The sequence below is a fragment of the Octopus sinensis genome, linkage group LG1, assembly GCF_006345805.1.
Source record: "Octopus sinensis linkage group LG1, ASM634580v1, whole genome shotgun sequence".
Lineage (NCBI taxonomy): Eukaryota > Metazoa > Mollusca > Cephalopoda > Octopoda > Octopodidae > Octopus > Octopus sinensis.
Window position 1 is genome coordinate 189,664,966 of NC_042997.1, and position 15,508 is coordinate 189,680,473.

A 15,508-nucleotide genomic window follows, 5' to 3' on the forward strand; every position below is an offset into this window, starting at 1 on the left:
AGTGTCCCTTGATAACACGCCTGTTGAAAGCTCAGCAATTCATACGCGACAAACTTTGCCCACATACGGCAAAATTCTTACACACACACGCACGTACCAGTGGCATGTGAAAAAAAATTCGAGCAAGGTCGTTGCCAGTTCCGCTGGGCTGGCTCCTGTGCAGGTGGCCTTTCATCCTTTCAGGGTTGATTAAATAAGTACCAGTTATGCACGGGGATCAATGTAACTGACTTAATCCCCTACCCCAAGCTGGCAGAATTGTTAGCATGCTGAGCGAAATGCTTAGCTGTATTTCGTCTGCTGCTATGTTCTGAGTTCAAATTCTGCCAAGGTTGACTTTGCCTTTCATCCTTTCGGGGTCAATAAATTCAATACCAGTTGAACACTGAGGTTGAATCGACTCATCCTCCCACCTAAAATGGCTACCCTTGTGGTAAAATTTGAAACCATTATTATTGCTGAGACCCCCTTTGGTCATGACTGACCATGGGATTGAACCTAGAAAGATACCCTCCCAGGAACAAGTCCGGGCAAGTTTGTTTATGGAAGACCAGCAGTCACCCATGCATACCGGCCTCCTCTCTCCATGCCACCAGTGTTATCCAAGGGAAAGGCAAAGGCTGATACAGCTTGGCACCCATGACATCACAACTCATTTCTACAGCTGAGTGAACTGGAGCAACGTGAAATAAAGTGTCTTGCTCAAGAACATAACACACAGCCCGGTTCGGGATTCAAACTCACAACCTTACGATTGTAAGCTCGACACTCTAACCATTGAGCCATTATTATTATTATTAAAGCGGTGAGCTGACAGGAATCGTTAGCATGCTGGGCAAAATGCTTAGCAGTATTTCATCCACCTTGACATCTAGAGTTCAAGATCTGCCAAAGTTGACTTTGCTTTTCATCCCTTTGGGGTCAATAAATTAAGTACTAGTGAAACACTGGGGTCAATGTAATCAACTATTACCCTCCCCCAAAATTTCAGGCCTTGTGCCTATAATAGAAAGGATTATAAATTATTAAGGTGCTGTTTCAGCAGAACCGTCAGTACGTTGGATAAAATGCTCAGCAGTTTTTCTTTTGGCTCTTGATGTTCTGAGTTCAGATTCTACCAAAGCTGATTTAACTTCCATCCTTTCAGTGTCAATAAAGTAAGGACCAGTTGAGCATTGGGGGTTGATGTATTTGACCCTTTTGATACTAACCCGGCCAAAAAATTTTTTGGTTCATAAGACCAACCTGGCTGTAGCTGGCCGACAGTACCCATTGTTATTTAAATGTGAATTTAAGCACAAATTTCGTTAGTACATTTGTGAAAATAAGTGATTTCACTTTGTAAATAGTTGAGTTATAGTATCTGACATTGTTTGACGTGATATCTGAACTCAGTGAATTTTGGGAGATTTTTTTCCACATTTTTTCAGGCCTCGTGCTTAAAGTAGAAAAAAATTATTAGTTTGTTTTTTTCAATTTATTTAAGAGTAAATCATATGATGTAAAAAATTATCTTTCATATACAGATGATAATACATCTCTATATATAAAACTGGAACAATTAATATAATTCTGAAAAGCCTTCATTATATATAATTGTCATTATCATTACCAAATTACCATTGACTTTATTTTTATTTCTAATTTCACAGAGAAAAGAAAAACAATAAATGAGCAAAACAAGAAACAAAAACAAAAAAAAAGAAACAAGATATTTTTAGTTTTTTTTATTGATGAAAGATATTAGTGATAAAATAACAAATAATATGTATTTTTGCATGAGTATCCGAGATTAATTACCAAAAGTCAATCATCTGAATTCCAGTCATCCAAAGACAGTAGCAACGAAATGTTAATAACTGGTTCCATTGCATTCCATGCAAGAGACAGTTTCTATGTTATTCATATTTGCATATAGAAAGTACAGGGTGATTCAAAAGTCTCCAGACATAGGAAAAATTTATTTTTTTAATAAGAAACAGTTTATAAGATCCCCTGATCTGACCCCTCTTGATTTCTGTGATACACGATCCCTATTGATTGGCCCCACTTTCTTTCTTTTTTTTTCCACATGATCCCTTTTGATCGGAATTTGCCCCCTTTTTTTTTCTTCTTTTCATGATCCCTTTTGATTGGTACTCGCCCCCCCCACTTTTTTGTTTTTTTTCCCCTTCTCTTCTTCACAAAAAGAAAAGCTCTACTTTGTATTTTGTCCCTTCTGTGTTTAACCCTGCATGGCCAATAAAGAAATCTATCTTCAGGGTCATTTGAAAGGCATGGTGTAAGACATAAATCATTTGAAGGAACGCATCACCAACTCATTTGCACACATATCATGAGATGTGCTATTACGAGTTCCCAATGAGTGGGGTAAACGTATTGCAATGTGTATTCAAAACAATTGTAACCATATAGAGCCTGTTAAATATAAAAAAAACTGTTCCTATAAAAAGATGAATTGTTCCTATGTATGGCGACTTTTGAATCACCTTGTATCTTAAAGTCTGCTACAGAACATTGCTTCTCAATAATAAATTGCTTAATATGAAAAATATAGCATCAGCATTTGTCATGAAGAAAGTATGAGGACATAGGTTTAATACTCTGATCAGTATGAAATTCTGGAAAATGTATGAAAATTTAAATAAAATATATTTTGAAAATTTATTCACATTTTGGATTCAGTTTAATTTGTGTTATGACAATATCACAACTGTAATTATCTCTTATTAGAACTATTACCAGAGAATTCCTTCCTTGCACCCTCAATTCGTGATAAGAAAATGTTGTCTTAAAACCTAGTAGAGCCTGCTCCTGCCTCCCAGGTGTAAACATAGCTAATTTCTTCCAGGGGCAGACACAGAAGAACTGACTCTAGTACTGGACTTATACTTGATAATTTTCCAAAAGGATGTGATGACAAAGCTGACATTAAGAGGATGTGAAATCAGAATGCAGAGAACTGGAATGAATATAAGGCCCTCTACCTAATGCGCAAAGTCGACCTCAGCGGAATTTGAACTCGGAACGTAAAGACAGACAAAATACTGCTAAGCATTTCGCCGGGCGTGCTAATGATTCTGCCAACTTGTTGCCTTTATGAGAGAAAATATTGCTGAGAATTTCATATTTAGAGGTGCTGTATACCTACATCTCTCCATTTAATTGTGATAATACTGAGTTAATACTGATGAGAGATTCAAATTTCATACTGCACATATAAATGGAAAAAAAAAAGCATAAATACTCAGTAATTTGCACAAGTGGGAAATCATCTCTTAGTTCAAAGCAAGTTATCAACATTTTCTTGTGAATTTTTTCTTTTAAGAGTATCTTAATAGTTCTGGTCAACAAACTGATTAATAATAAGTTGGTTCTATCTTGCAAATATAAGTTTTAAATACCTGATTACATAAATTATCAACAGGAAATTTCAATTATTGTTGTTGCTATCATCATTATCATTAAACTGAATTGTGGCAGACTCTTGAAATAAAGGAGATACGGATCTTTTCGGTTTTAATGGCAGTTTTTTTAAATAATTTCCACGGAACTAAACACTTTTAAACTTTGTATACTGGTAGAATGTGTTTAGAAAACATCTTTTTCTCTTGGCTTTATTGAGAAAATTCTATAGTTTGTAAGATATTTGTTGTTTTTTTCCTTCAATTTCTGCAAATTCAACCAATCACTGACGTCTATTGAGTTGAAAACATTCTGTGCCGTATGAATATGTCCCTCGTTTAAAAAACAGATTGGGTTTATTTACATTTCTGAAAAAAAAAAAAAACCCTTCCCCCCACCCCTAAACCTAAAACAGATTGAAATGCAATAGATCGATACTAGGGTCATAATTATGGGTGACAATTCCATATGATACTGCTAGAAAAAACTGCCGTTCAAACCGAAAAGATCCGGAGATACTGCTATATGCATGCATGTTTATATGTATAATGTTTTTGCCAGACTATCAGTGTGACATAGTCTTTTGTTTTACAGAGTAATCAAGAGCTGAAAAGATTTATAAAATGATGTCATAAAAATACAAGACTATACCACTGATTAAATTTGTGTTCCATAAAACAGAGATAAATTGTTTATTTCAATATATAAGATGTTCAGTGTGTATTACACACACATATATAATATATATATATAAAGAGCATGAGAAATATAAATATATATTTTTGAGTATAATTGTTCTGGTATGTATTTATACATATAAGTGTGTGTGCATATATATATATATATATATATATATATATATATATATATATACACACACACACACACACACACACACATATATATATATATATATATATATATAATATTATATATATAAAATCAAAATAAGCAATAAGGATATCCAGAGGTAATGCGGTACAATCGTTTCATGCAACTCCATTTAATTGAACAATGCAATCATTACATCAATTTAAATGCAGAGTAATACTGTACGAAATTCTGGTGCCTCAACTTAGGTACCATATTCATCTGAATCTATATATATTACACATACATGTAATATATATATATATATATACAAATATAAATATATAAACATATGTTTGTATGCATATGTCTATATAATAATTTCTTTCTCTCTCCACTTACGCACATAATAGATATACATACAAACTGTTTGTTCATCAACAGACTCTTAACTTCACTGGAAGAAATATTGTTATTCATAATCATAGTATTTCTGTTCCTCAGTACCATTATGTTTTTACCAACAAGAACAAGATTATTAGTTTGTGTTAGTAGGTAGGGCTTCTGCTCTATGGCCATAAATTTGTTGTGAAACTCATAGTCAGTCAATGAACAGTTAACCTCTGTCTATTTCCTCAGATATTTCATACTCTACATTATACTGAGTGTTTGATTTTTGTTCAGACTGTCAACCATATGTACACACACATTTCATATACACCTCCTCGGCGTATGACCGAGTTCTGTTCCAAGTAACAGGTCGTAAGTTGATCTGGATGTATGTCGGATTTATATTTTATCAACATCATTTTCATTCAAACGCAACTTGATGCTTGAAAGCAACTGAGTGAGACACAGCCGCGGTCAGTGGATGTCAAGGTCTGAGGGAGTCCAGTGTTGCCAGATGCTGTTATAGTTTATAGTATGCACAGCTGCCCAATGTCCAAAAATTGATTTTTTATTAATTAATTGATTTTTTCATTTCCTTATTTTTCGTGGTCATAAGTGCAGATGGTCGTAAGTTGCATAGGTTGAAGTTGAGGAGGTGTACATATATACATATAAGCACATGCACGCACACATACACGATAGACAAAATGAACTTATTGATCCATGTCTAGTAATGTGCATATACACAATTAGCAAGGTTTTATCACAAACCAACCATACTGTTGTACTGGTATACCTCAACTCTTAGATACGGAAACAGGTTTGCCAAGATATGAGCTCTTGTGGAAATACTTTTTCAGTTCCCCTATTAGGCTTTTTGGTAGTTCCAAATCATCAATTTGATTACATGGAATGATGGCCCTTAATTTTTGCAGGCAGCATTCTTTTAGGTTGTAAACTGAAAGGGAGAGAGAGAGAGAGAGAAAAAAAATATTAATCAAATATACTTGAATACCTATTTCTTTATTACCCACAAGGGGCTAAAAATAGAGGGGACAAACAAGGACAGACATAGGTATTAAGTCGATTACATCGACCCCAGTGCATAACTGGTACTTTAATTTATCGACCCCGAAAGGATGAAAGGCAAAGTCGACCTCGGCGGAATTTGAACTCAGAACGTAACAGCAGACGAAAAACCGCAAAGCATTTCGCCCGGTGTGCTAACGTTTCTGCCAGCTCGCCGCCTTTTTATATACTTGAATACCACAGGTGCTAATACAGGTGAAATGTTGCTACACGTTTTTTCCAGCATGCTAACAATTCTGCTGTCTCACTGCCTCCCTGTAGCAGCAGCAATAATAATAATAATAATAATAATAATAATAATAATAATAATAATAAAGATGATCAAAATCAAAATCGAAATCGACCAACATCAATGGAAATTGTAGAAGGGCATCCAGCCGTAGAAACATTGCCAGATCAGACTGGGCCTGGTGCAGCCTTCTGGCTTCCCAGACGCCAGTTGAACCGGCCAACCCATGCTAGCATGGAAAGTGGACGCTAAACGATGATTATTATTATTATTATTATCATTATTTATTTTTTTTTTTTCTTCTAACACTGACACAAGGCCACAAACTTCCTGGAAGTAATCAGTCATTTGTAATGACACACGTCCATAATAGACATTTATTTTATAAACTTCTGAAAGATGAAAAGCAAAGCTAATCAGCAAAAGAATTTCAAATGACAATGTAAAGGGACATAACTAAATACTGCAAGTTATTTGGCTGCAACACACTACTTGGTTTCTAACATTCACTACCTCAGTGCTAATACTAATAACTGTGATTTCTAAAAAAAATGTAAGCTCACAATACTTTTGGCAAGTGGTGAGGGGGAATGAAAAGGATTTGATTAGACTAAATGATAATTATTTTATACATAGGCACAGGAGTGGCTGTGTGGTAAGTAGCTTGCTTACCAGCCACATAGTTCTAGGTTCATTCCCAACTGCATGGCACCTTGGGCAAGTGTCTTCTACTATAGCCTCGGGCCGACCAAAGCCTTGTGAGTGGATTTGCTAGACAGAAACTGAAAGAAGCCCGTCGTATATATGTACACATATATGTGTGTATATGTATGTGTATCTGTGTTTGTCTCCCCAACATTGCTTGACAACTGATGTAAAATGAAAATGATAGTAAATGATGTTAAAATGTTGATATCAGGCATGTTCCATAAGTAAATTACTCAGGGTAGGCAGTTGGTGATGTTTATGTAATAAAACACACAAAAAAATAAGCAAAACACAGGCATGTGACTGAGCTGGAGGCAGATTTACTTCTGCCTTTATAGCATGTAAAGAAAACGTTGTAGGAATGTACACAGCATGTGTACTACAGCAGTACTATGCATAGTTTTAATACTGAGACTGAAAAGCGAATTATGCCACCCAATCTATAAAAAAAAAAATATTTTGCATTTTATTCAGAGTAACCTTCATAATTTTATTAAATTAGGTGCCTATTTTGCCATAAAAGGAAAATGTTACTATCGATCTATTACATTCAGGGTAGGCACTGCCTACCTTGCCTACCAAGGTGATATGTATCTACACAACCAAAACAACCTTCCATTCATTCACTCTTTCAAACTAAGTAAATCTCACACCATCTCTAAAGGTGGCTGCTTAACTGCAGTAATGAACTAACGTGTCTGTTATTTCAACCGGCCAACACTGTTTAACCTGTTGAAAACAAGCCAAAGCTTTCACGGTGGTTTAAATGAAGGCAATATTGGACAGCAGAGTTCATGATATACAAATGACCAGATGCTAATGATTTGAATGTATTTTATCAGAATTTTGTTCAATGACCGATTTAAGAACACAGAACAGCAACAGCTTTTACTTCATGCCAACAAGGTAAGACTTTAGCCCAAGTGTTCCACCTGCTAGATACAGGAAGTAAATTCCCCTCAAATCACATCTTGCCATGTTAAATAATTAGGAAAGGATACACTGGAAAAATGTAGTGTTAGAAATACATACAGCTGATATATATATATGTGCTTGAGATGACATATTGAGTCAAGTACATCAACATCAAAAAATCAAATGGAAATTGTAGTTGTGATGCCTGTGCCAGTGGCATGTAAAAAACACCATCCGAATGTGGCTGATGCCAGCGCCGGCTTGACTGGCTTCTGTGCCGGTGGCACGTAAAAAGCACCAACCTTTCATAGCTGTTGCAGAACCCCCTGGCACCTGTGCTGGTGGCATAGAGTGATTGGTGTTAGTAAGGGCATACAGCTGTAGAAACACTGCCAGATCAGACTGGAGCCTGGTGCAGCCTCCTGGCTTCCCAGGCCCCGGTCGAACCGTCCAACCCATGCTAGCATGGAAAACGGACGTTAAACGATGATGTTATATATACTTATAACAATAATTAAGGATTTAGCAACAAGTTGCTTCACCACATACCGAAAATTTAGAAATAGCAGCCAAAAGACCGTTATTTCTTTTTCCTACAAAATATGACTCCACAGATAACAATATATAACAATTCTTCTGCTATAGCCTGGGGCTATAGTAGAAGAATTTGGTAAACAGAAACTGAAAGAAGCACATTGTGTGTGTGTGCATATATATATATATATATATATATATATATATTTATGCATGTGCCTTTGTTTGTCCCCTGTCACTGCTTGACAGCTGGTGTTGGTGACAGAATAAGGACATGGCTTTAAAAAAACGTAGAAGGGTCGATTCTTTCGATTAAAAATTTTTCAAGGCGATGCCCCTTCATAGCTGCAGTCTAATGACCAAAACAAGATAAAAGATAAAACAGAACATATACCTGGTATTACAATGTTAACAACTCTGCGAGAAGTGCCATCACGTTGGTAGCAGTGAGCCACTGGTTCATATACCTCCTTCAACTGGACTACTAATTTGTCACCCGTATTTGTATCCCGAAAAATCCATGGATGTCCGACAAAGGTGTTCACATCAACCCAATGCTGGGATGACAAAGTTTTATAATGGACACTGACACCCTCATAGTTCAACCAAACTATATCAACTTCTCTTTCAGTACAGTTCATAAATCTTATATAAGACTGTTGACAGGATGGCTGTGACCGGACTTTAGGAGCTTCAACTTCTGACATATTTACAGATTCTGTTATTTACTATTTCGAAGGGACGTAATTCAGGAAACTGAAAGTAAAACAAACAGTTGTCAAAAGTTTAAGCATTAAATAAGCATTGAAGGCGAAAGTTAAACTCAATTAGGAAGAAAACAAAAACAAACAAAAAAAAAACATAGGAGTGGCTGTGTGGTAAGTAGCTTGCTTACCAATCACATGGTTCCAGGTTCAGTCCCACTGCATGGCACCTTGGGCAAGTGTCATCTACTATAGCCTCGGGCCGACCAAAGCCTTGTGAGTGGATTTGGTAGACGGAAACTGAAAGAAGCTCGTCGTATATATGTATATATATATATGCGTGTGTGTGTTTGTGTGTCTGTATTTGTCCCCCTAGCATTGCTTGACAACCGATACTGGTGTGTTTATGTCCCCGTTACTTAGCGGTTCGGCAAAAGAGACCGATAGAATAAGTACTGAGCTTACAAAAGAATAAGTCCCGGGGTCGAGTTACTCGATTAAAGGCGGTGCTCCAGCATGGCCGCAGTCAAATGACTGAAACAAGTAAAAGAGAGTAAGAGTATCAAAAAAATTAATACCAGTAAAAATCTTCAACTCTAATACAAGAGTAGAAAAGAATAATACAAGTTCTCTCCCTTGAAAGTGGGTGAGATGTTAGCTTCTCAACTGCATGATTTTCGGTTCAATCCCAGTTTGCGGAGGTGTCTCCTGTTATAGCGCCGTGTAAGTGGTTCTAGTTTACTAAAGGAAGCCAGTCCTATATATGTACATTTGTGAACTCCCGTTATTACGATAGCAAGTTGAACACCCCAACCACAAGGCCTTCACACACACGTTCATGATTACACAGGTTTAAAAACCAAAGCCGTGTTCCGGTTTGACTGAATAAGTACTAGGGTCAATATGATCAATTAAACCATTAAAGGTGCTCCAGTATGTTTACACTCCAATACCTGTAACTAATAATATATGTGTGTGTGTCTGTGTGGTAAGTAGCTTGCTAACCAACCACATGGTTCCGGGTTCAGTCCCACTGCGTGGCATCTTGGGCAAGTGTCTTCTGCTATAGCCCCGGGCCGACCAATGCCTTATGAGTGGATTTGGTAGACGGATACTGAAAGAAGCCTGTCGTATATATATATATATATATATGTATGTATATGTGTGTGTGTTTGTGTGTCTGTGTTTGTCCCCCTAGCATTGCTTGACAACCGATGCTGGTGTGTTTACGTCCCCGTCACTTAGCGGTTCGGCAAAAAGAGACCGATAGAATAAGTACTGGGCTTACAAAGAATAAGTCCTGGGGTCGTTTCGCTCGACTAAAGGCGGTGCTCCAGCATGACCACAGTCAAATGACTGAAACAAGTAAAAGAGTAAAGAGTAATATATATATATAGGCGTAGGTGTGGCTGGTTCCCAACCACATGGTCCCAGGTTCAGTTCCACTGCATGACACATTGGGGAAGTGTCTTCTGCTATAGCCTCAGGCAGACCAAAGCCTTGTGAGTGGATTTGGTAGATGGAAACTGAAAGAAGCCCATTGAATATATATATATATACATACACAAATTAGTATACATTTATACACAAGCCTTTAACAGGTTGCTAACGTACTAGAAAGAACAGTCAAAGAGTTCCTACCCTATATAAATATATATATATATGTGAATGTGTGTGTGTTTGTCCTCCCACCATTGTTTGACAACCGATGTTGGTGTACTTACATCTCAATAACTTAGTAGTTCAGCAAAAGAGACCAATAGAATAAGTGCTAGGCTTACAAAGAATAAGTCCTGGGGTCGATTTGCTCAACTAAAGGCAGTGCTCCAGCAAGGCCGCAGTCAAGTGACTGAAACAAGTAAAAGAATAAAAGAATATAGTAGACCAGTGGTTCCCGAAGTGTAAGGTACTGCCCCCTTGGGGGGGGGATCTAAGGGTGGGAGCATTGAAGTGGGGTGACCAAAAGGAGTCACTGGATGTAACACCCACCAAAAAATAATAATAGGCCAGGTTAATTAGGGTAAGTTTTATAGGTGAAATATAGTTGTTTTGAATTTGCTGCAGAAAGTGGTCTAAGTTTGTAATAGTGAGTGGGGGGGGACCCTAGTGTCAAGGGGGGCAGCAACCTGATAAAGTATGGGAACCACTGTAGTAGACTATCCTGTTGTAAACGAAATGAATGTTTCAAAATTTCTTACTGGACAACCAGCACAGATGATTTCTTTATACTGATGGCACGTAAAAAGCACCCACTACACTCACGGAGTGGTTGGCGTTAGGAAGGGCATCCAGCTGTAGAAACATTGCCAGATAAGACTGGAGCCTGGTGCAGCCTTCTGGCTTCCCAGATCCCCGGTCGAACCGTCCAACCCATGCTAGCATGGAGAACGGACGTTAAACAATGATGATGATGATAAAATATTTGTATGTTTGCACTGTACCTTTGCTCACCACAACCATTGAATCAATATCATATGTGCCACATGTGTGATGGCAAAGTGATTGCTTTGTGTGTACCACACATTAGATGGCAAAGTGATTGCTCTGCTCAAGAACACAATGCACTGCCTGGCTAGGGAATTGAAACTATGATCCCGTGATTATGAGTGCAATAAATTAACCATCAAGTTTACTGCGTTTATTGAACAAGACTTTGAGCCAATTTTTTTGTGACACAGACCATTTTTGTTGCCATTTACAATAAGCATAGAAACAATGTACCTACATGGGTAGATAGACAAACACAAAAATAATACTTTAATTATTCCACGTCCTGCGTTGCTGTGTTTTTTTCTCTTTTTTCTGTGTTTTCTTGTTTGGATTAACTTTATATATCATCATCATCATTTAACATCCGTTTTCTATGCTGGCAAGGCCAGGGGCTACATCTGGTCCCATAGTCTGTTTTGGCTTGGATTCTATGGTTGGATGCCCTTCGTAATGCCAACCATTCCTCAACGTACACTGGGTGCTTTTTATGTGGCACCATCACCAGTGCTTTTGAAGTGGCACCATCACCATCTATATATATATATCATCAGTTTTGTCTGCTTTTCTATACTTTTTCTCTGTATTACAAGGCCTAAATATAGAGGGGACATAAAAAGACATGTGGAAACATAAAACACATGAAGGATGATATGTGAAATGATATATAAGTAATGCAAATGAGACGGTCATCTCGCTCCTGCTGCGAGATTAAACCGTGAATTCCTTTTTACATTTAAACCTTTCAATAATGTCTAGTTTGAAACCGCGGCTTCTTTATTTATTTATCTATCGACCTGTCTGTCTGTCTACCTATCTATCTGTCTATCTTTTTATGTATCTATCTATCTATCTATCTATACACACACAGTTCTGAGCCTAAAGGATAGCAGTGGGTCCATTGGAACTCCATAACTGGTTTGTATTTGTCTCTTGATGTGTGATCCCTCATAGCTGATAAGAACCAGTGTTTGAAAATGTAATATGGTAAACAGAAGCTACATTCTACCAAAATAAATTTTCAACCTACAATTGGAGGAGGTGTAGAGTACATAATTTTTCTTTTCATTGAGAAATAAAATGGACAAAAGCTGTATAGAGTTTTGCTATATTTAATCTTTTTGTTAATATATTTCTGTAGATATACTCTGCCCTTATTACATGCAATTTTCAAAATAATGAAAACTTTATGCAAATTCTGCATGAATTAGGAAACAGTGGAGATTGAAATTTTGTAAATAGAATTATAAGGTTCCAGATATAAAATTAGACTATAGAAAATAGTCTAATATTTGGACTTATACGGGAAATAGTCTATTATTAATTAGACTACATTCCATAGTCAATATATGGTGAAGGCTTATAATTCTATTTACAAAATGAAAGCTTTAGTTAAATAACTTTGTTATTGGTGTTTAGAGGATAAATTAACATGAAATGATGGTAAGTTTTAATTTAGATCACTTTACAAGATTTTGAGACATGTAGCTTAATGGTTAACCTTTTTGTTACTGTATATATTTTGAGATGCTCTGTATTTCTTTCAATTACTTTAAATATAACAAAGAATTTAGTAAAATAACTTGGTTATATTAGGTTGTCGCAAAAGTTCGTAAACACATGCGAAAATTGAATTTTTACTCGCCAAGTACTAACAAAAACAACAAAAATTATTCCTCAAAATAAAGACCATTATTTTCCAAGACTTTCTACGAACTTTTGGGACAACCTTATAATTAAGCTAGCATTAGGAACAAAAATTGTGACTAAGATTTGGTGGAAGATATTAATTCAAAAATTATGAAAACAAGACATTTGTACAACAGAGCCAGAGCCGGTTTCAGCCGGGTTGGTAACAAAAGGATTAATGTGTTGAACACATGATTGTAAGATTGTGGTTTTGATGCCTAGACCAGGTGACATGTTGTGTTCTTGAGCAAAACACTTAATTTCACATTGCTCCAGTTCACTCAGCTGGCAAAAATGAGTAATCCTGGGACAGACCGATGTCCCATCCAGTGGGAAATAAATATGCCACAGAATCTGGCCCTATGAGTCTATATAACTCAGGAAGGATTTTTATCCTTTTAAAACAAGTTTATATCACAGACGAAAGGATGGTCAAAGATAGGTTAAGGAATTTGCCTTCAACTTTTTTTGGAGTTTGTTGAAATAAAATTCCAGAGCGGTGGATTAACAGAGATGAATGAAATGTCTTTTTTTGACTCTTAGTATTCTGAGTTCTTCAGGGGTGGATATAATCTGTCTAGCACTTTAACACCATTATCTGATTTTTGAGTGCCTCAAATGGAATTCACTCAGTTATGAAGTGTTCAGCTAGTTACAGAATAATTAACACTCTCCCTACCACCAATGTTAGAGGTTCTGAAAAAATAAGGGTTTTAGGATTAAAGGGCTGCGAAGCTAACCCCAGTGGAATTTGAACTAGGAACAGCCACAAGAAATACAATGCTAGTAAGCATTTTGTTCGACGTACTAACGATTCCATTAGCTTAGGCATAGAGGCAGATGTTGTGAGTGGTGTCTATCAATACCATCGACCTCAGTGCTGGACTGGTACTTTATTTTATCGACCCCAGTGCGCTGAAAAGCAAATTGACCTCGTCGTGATTTGAACTCTGAATGTAAAGAGCCGCAAGAAATACAAGGTATTTTCCAACAGTTCTAACAATTAGAGAACATTGCGGAGGTGTCGTGATGGCGTTTTAAAATACGCATCTAATGTTGAAATTATTTAATTTCTTTCAATAGTACTACAAGTAAATAAAAATATGCATAGAGCGCTGATTAGAGAGGTTCTATCGTTATATATATATTCGAAAAAACATAATACTGTATTATAAGAGGCAGATATTTTTGCGCCGGTGTATGGTCACGTTGTAAGTTGTCTAAAAATATTAAATCAACTCAGAACAGTTTTCCTGTATTCAGTGAGACTGGTGATAGATGGTTCTTTCTTAATTTCCGTTCCATGTTGTGCCGCACATCCGGATGTGTTCGGACGATTCCAGTAGTACATATATCAGTCTTCCTATGATAAGTAAGAAGCTTCACACTGAACTTTTATCAATTTCTGGGAAGTGTGAAGCACTGTTAGTCGTCACACCCCCAACAGAGTCGATTCGGTAAATTTTTTCCAAATTTACCGTCGATTCTGGGAGAGAAAGAGATGGATCGATCATAGTGACTGGTCCTTTATTCATAGACATTAGATGTAGGGGTTTAATTCAAACCTAAGAGAGCCGGAACAAATGCTACAAGACATTCTATCCGATATTCTCAATGAATGGACATACTACTGTAATATTTTTACGTATATTGTCAGAGTAGTGAGGTGTAGGGCAGGCAATTGGGATACCAACGCCTGCATGTGTGTGTGTGTGTATATATAATGTAATAGTAAGCCAATGTTGTTATAATAAATAGTAATGTAAAAATCGACATTACAAGATAACATGTCAACACGCAGCTGTTTACATTTAAAGGGAAAAAAATAAACAAAACTTAGAATGAAAACGTGTTAACCATACTATATACCTCAAATGTTAGGAATATGAGAAAATCTGTACAGATATGTCGGATTTATATTCCAACGACATCATTACGGACACTGACAAGAAAATCGAACAGAGAAACCATCCGTAGCTACACGTATAGAATGTTATCCGAACTTGTGTCTTGGCGATAATATTTTGATTGAGAAAGGAACATGGCGCGTGATTACTAAAAGCGCATGCGCAAATTTGGTTTCCATTTCCGTTAGTTGTGTCAGTTTCAAATTATACTACCAACTGACTATCCGGCTTTCAGAAATCTGGAATCTCCAGAAATCCGGAATGCTGTGTAATAAACTGGGATCTTTTCGGTTTGAACGGCAGTTTTTTTCTAGCGGTGTCATATGAAATTGTCACCCATAATTATGACCCTAGTATCGATCTATTGCATTTCAATCTGTTTTAGGGTTAGGGTTAGGTTTAGGGGTGGAGGGAAGGGTATCTTTTTTTTCTTTAGAAATGTAAATAAATCCAATCCGTTTTTTAAACGAGGGACATATTCATATGGCACAGAATGTTTCACCTCAATAGACGTCATTGATTGGTTGAAATTGCAGAAATTGAAGAAAAAAACCCAACAAATATCTTACAAACTATAGAATTTTCTCAATAAAGCCAAGAGAAAAAGATGTTTTATAAACACGTTCTACCAGTATACGAAG

General features: G+C 36.6%; 1 protein-coding gene across 1 annotated transcript; it reads right to left on the reverse strand.

The window, feature by feature from the left end:
* Window positions 1-5,210: 5,210 nt before the first annotated feature.
* On the reverse strand, window positions 5,211-15,026 carry LOC115214222 (von Hippel-Lindau disease tumor suppressor). Its single transcript, XM_029783339.2, has 3 exons — window positions 14,830-15,026; window positions 8,475-8,836; window positions 5,211-5,563 (listed from the first exon to the last, which is right to left on the reverse strand). Exons 2-3 carry the CDS (start codon window positions 8,785-8,787, stop codon window positions 5,403-5,405), a joined length of 474 nt encoding a protein of 157 aa, XP_029639199.1. The 5' UTR covers window positions 8,788-8,836; window positions 14,830-15,026; the 3' UTR covers window positions 5,211-5,402.
* Between the last annotated feature and the right edge of the window lie 482 nt (window positions 15,027-15,508).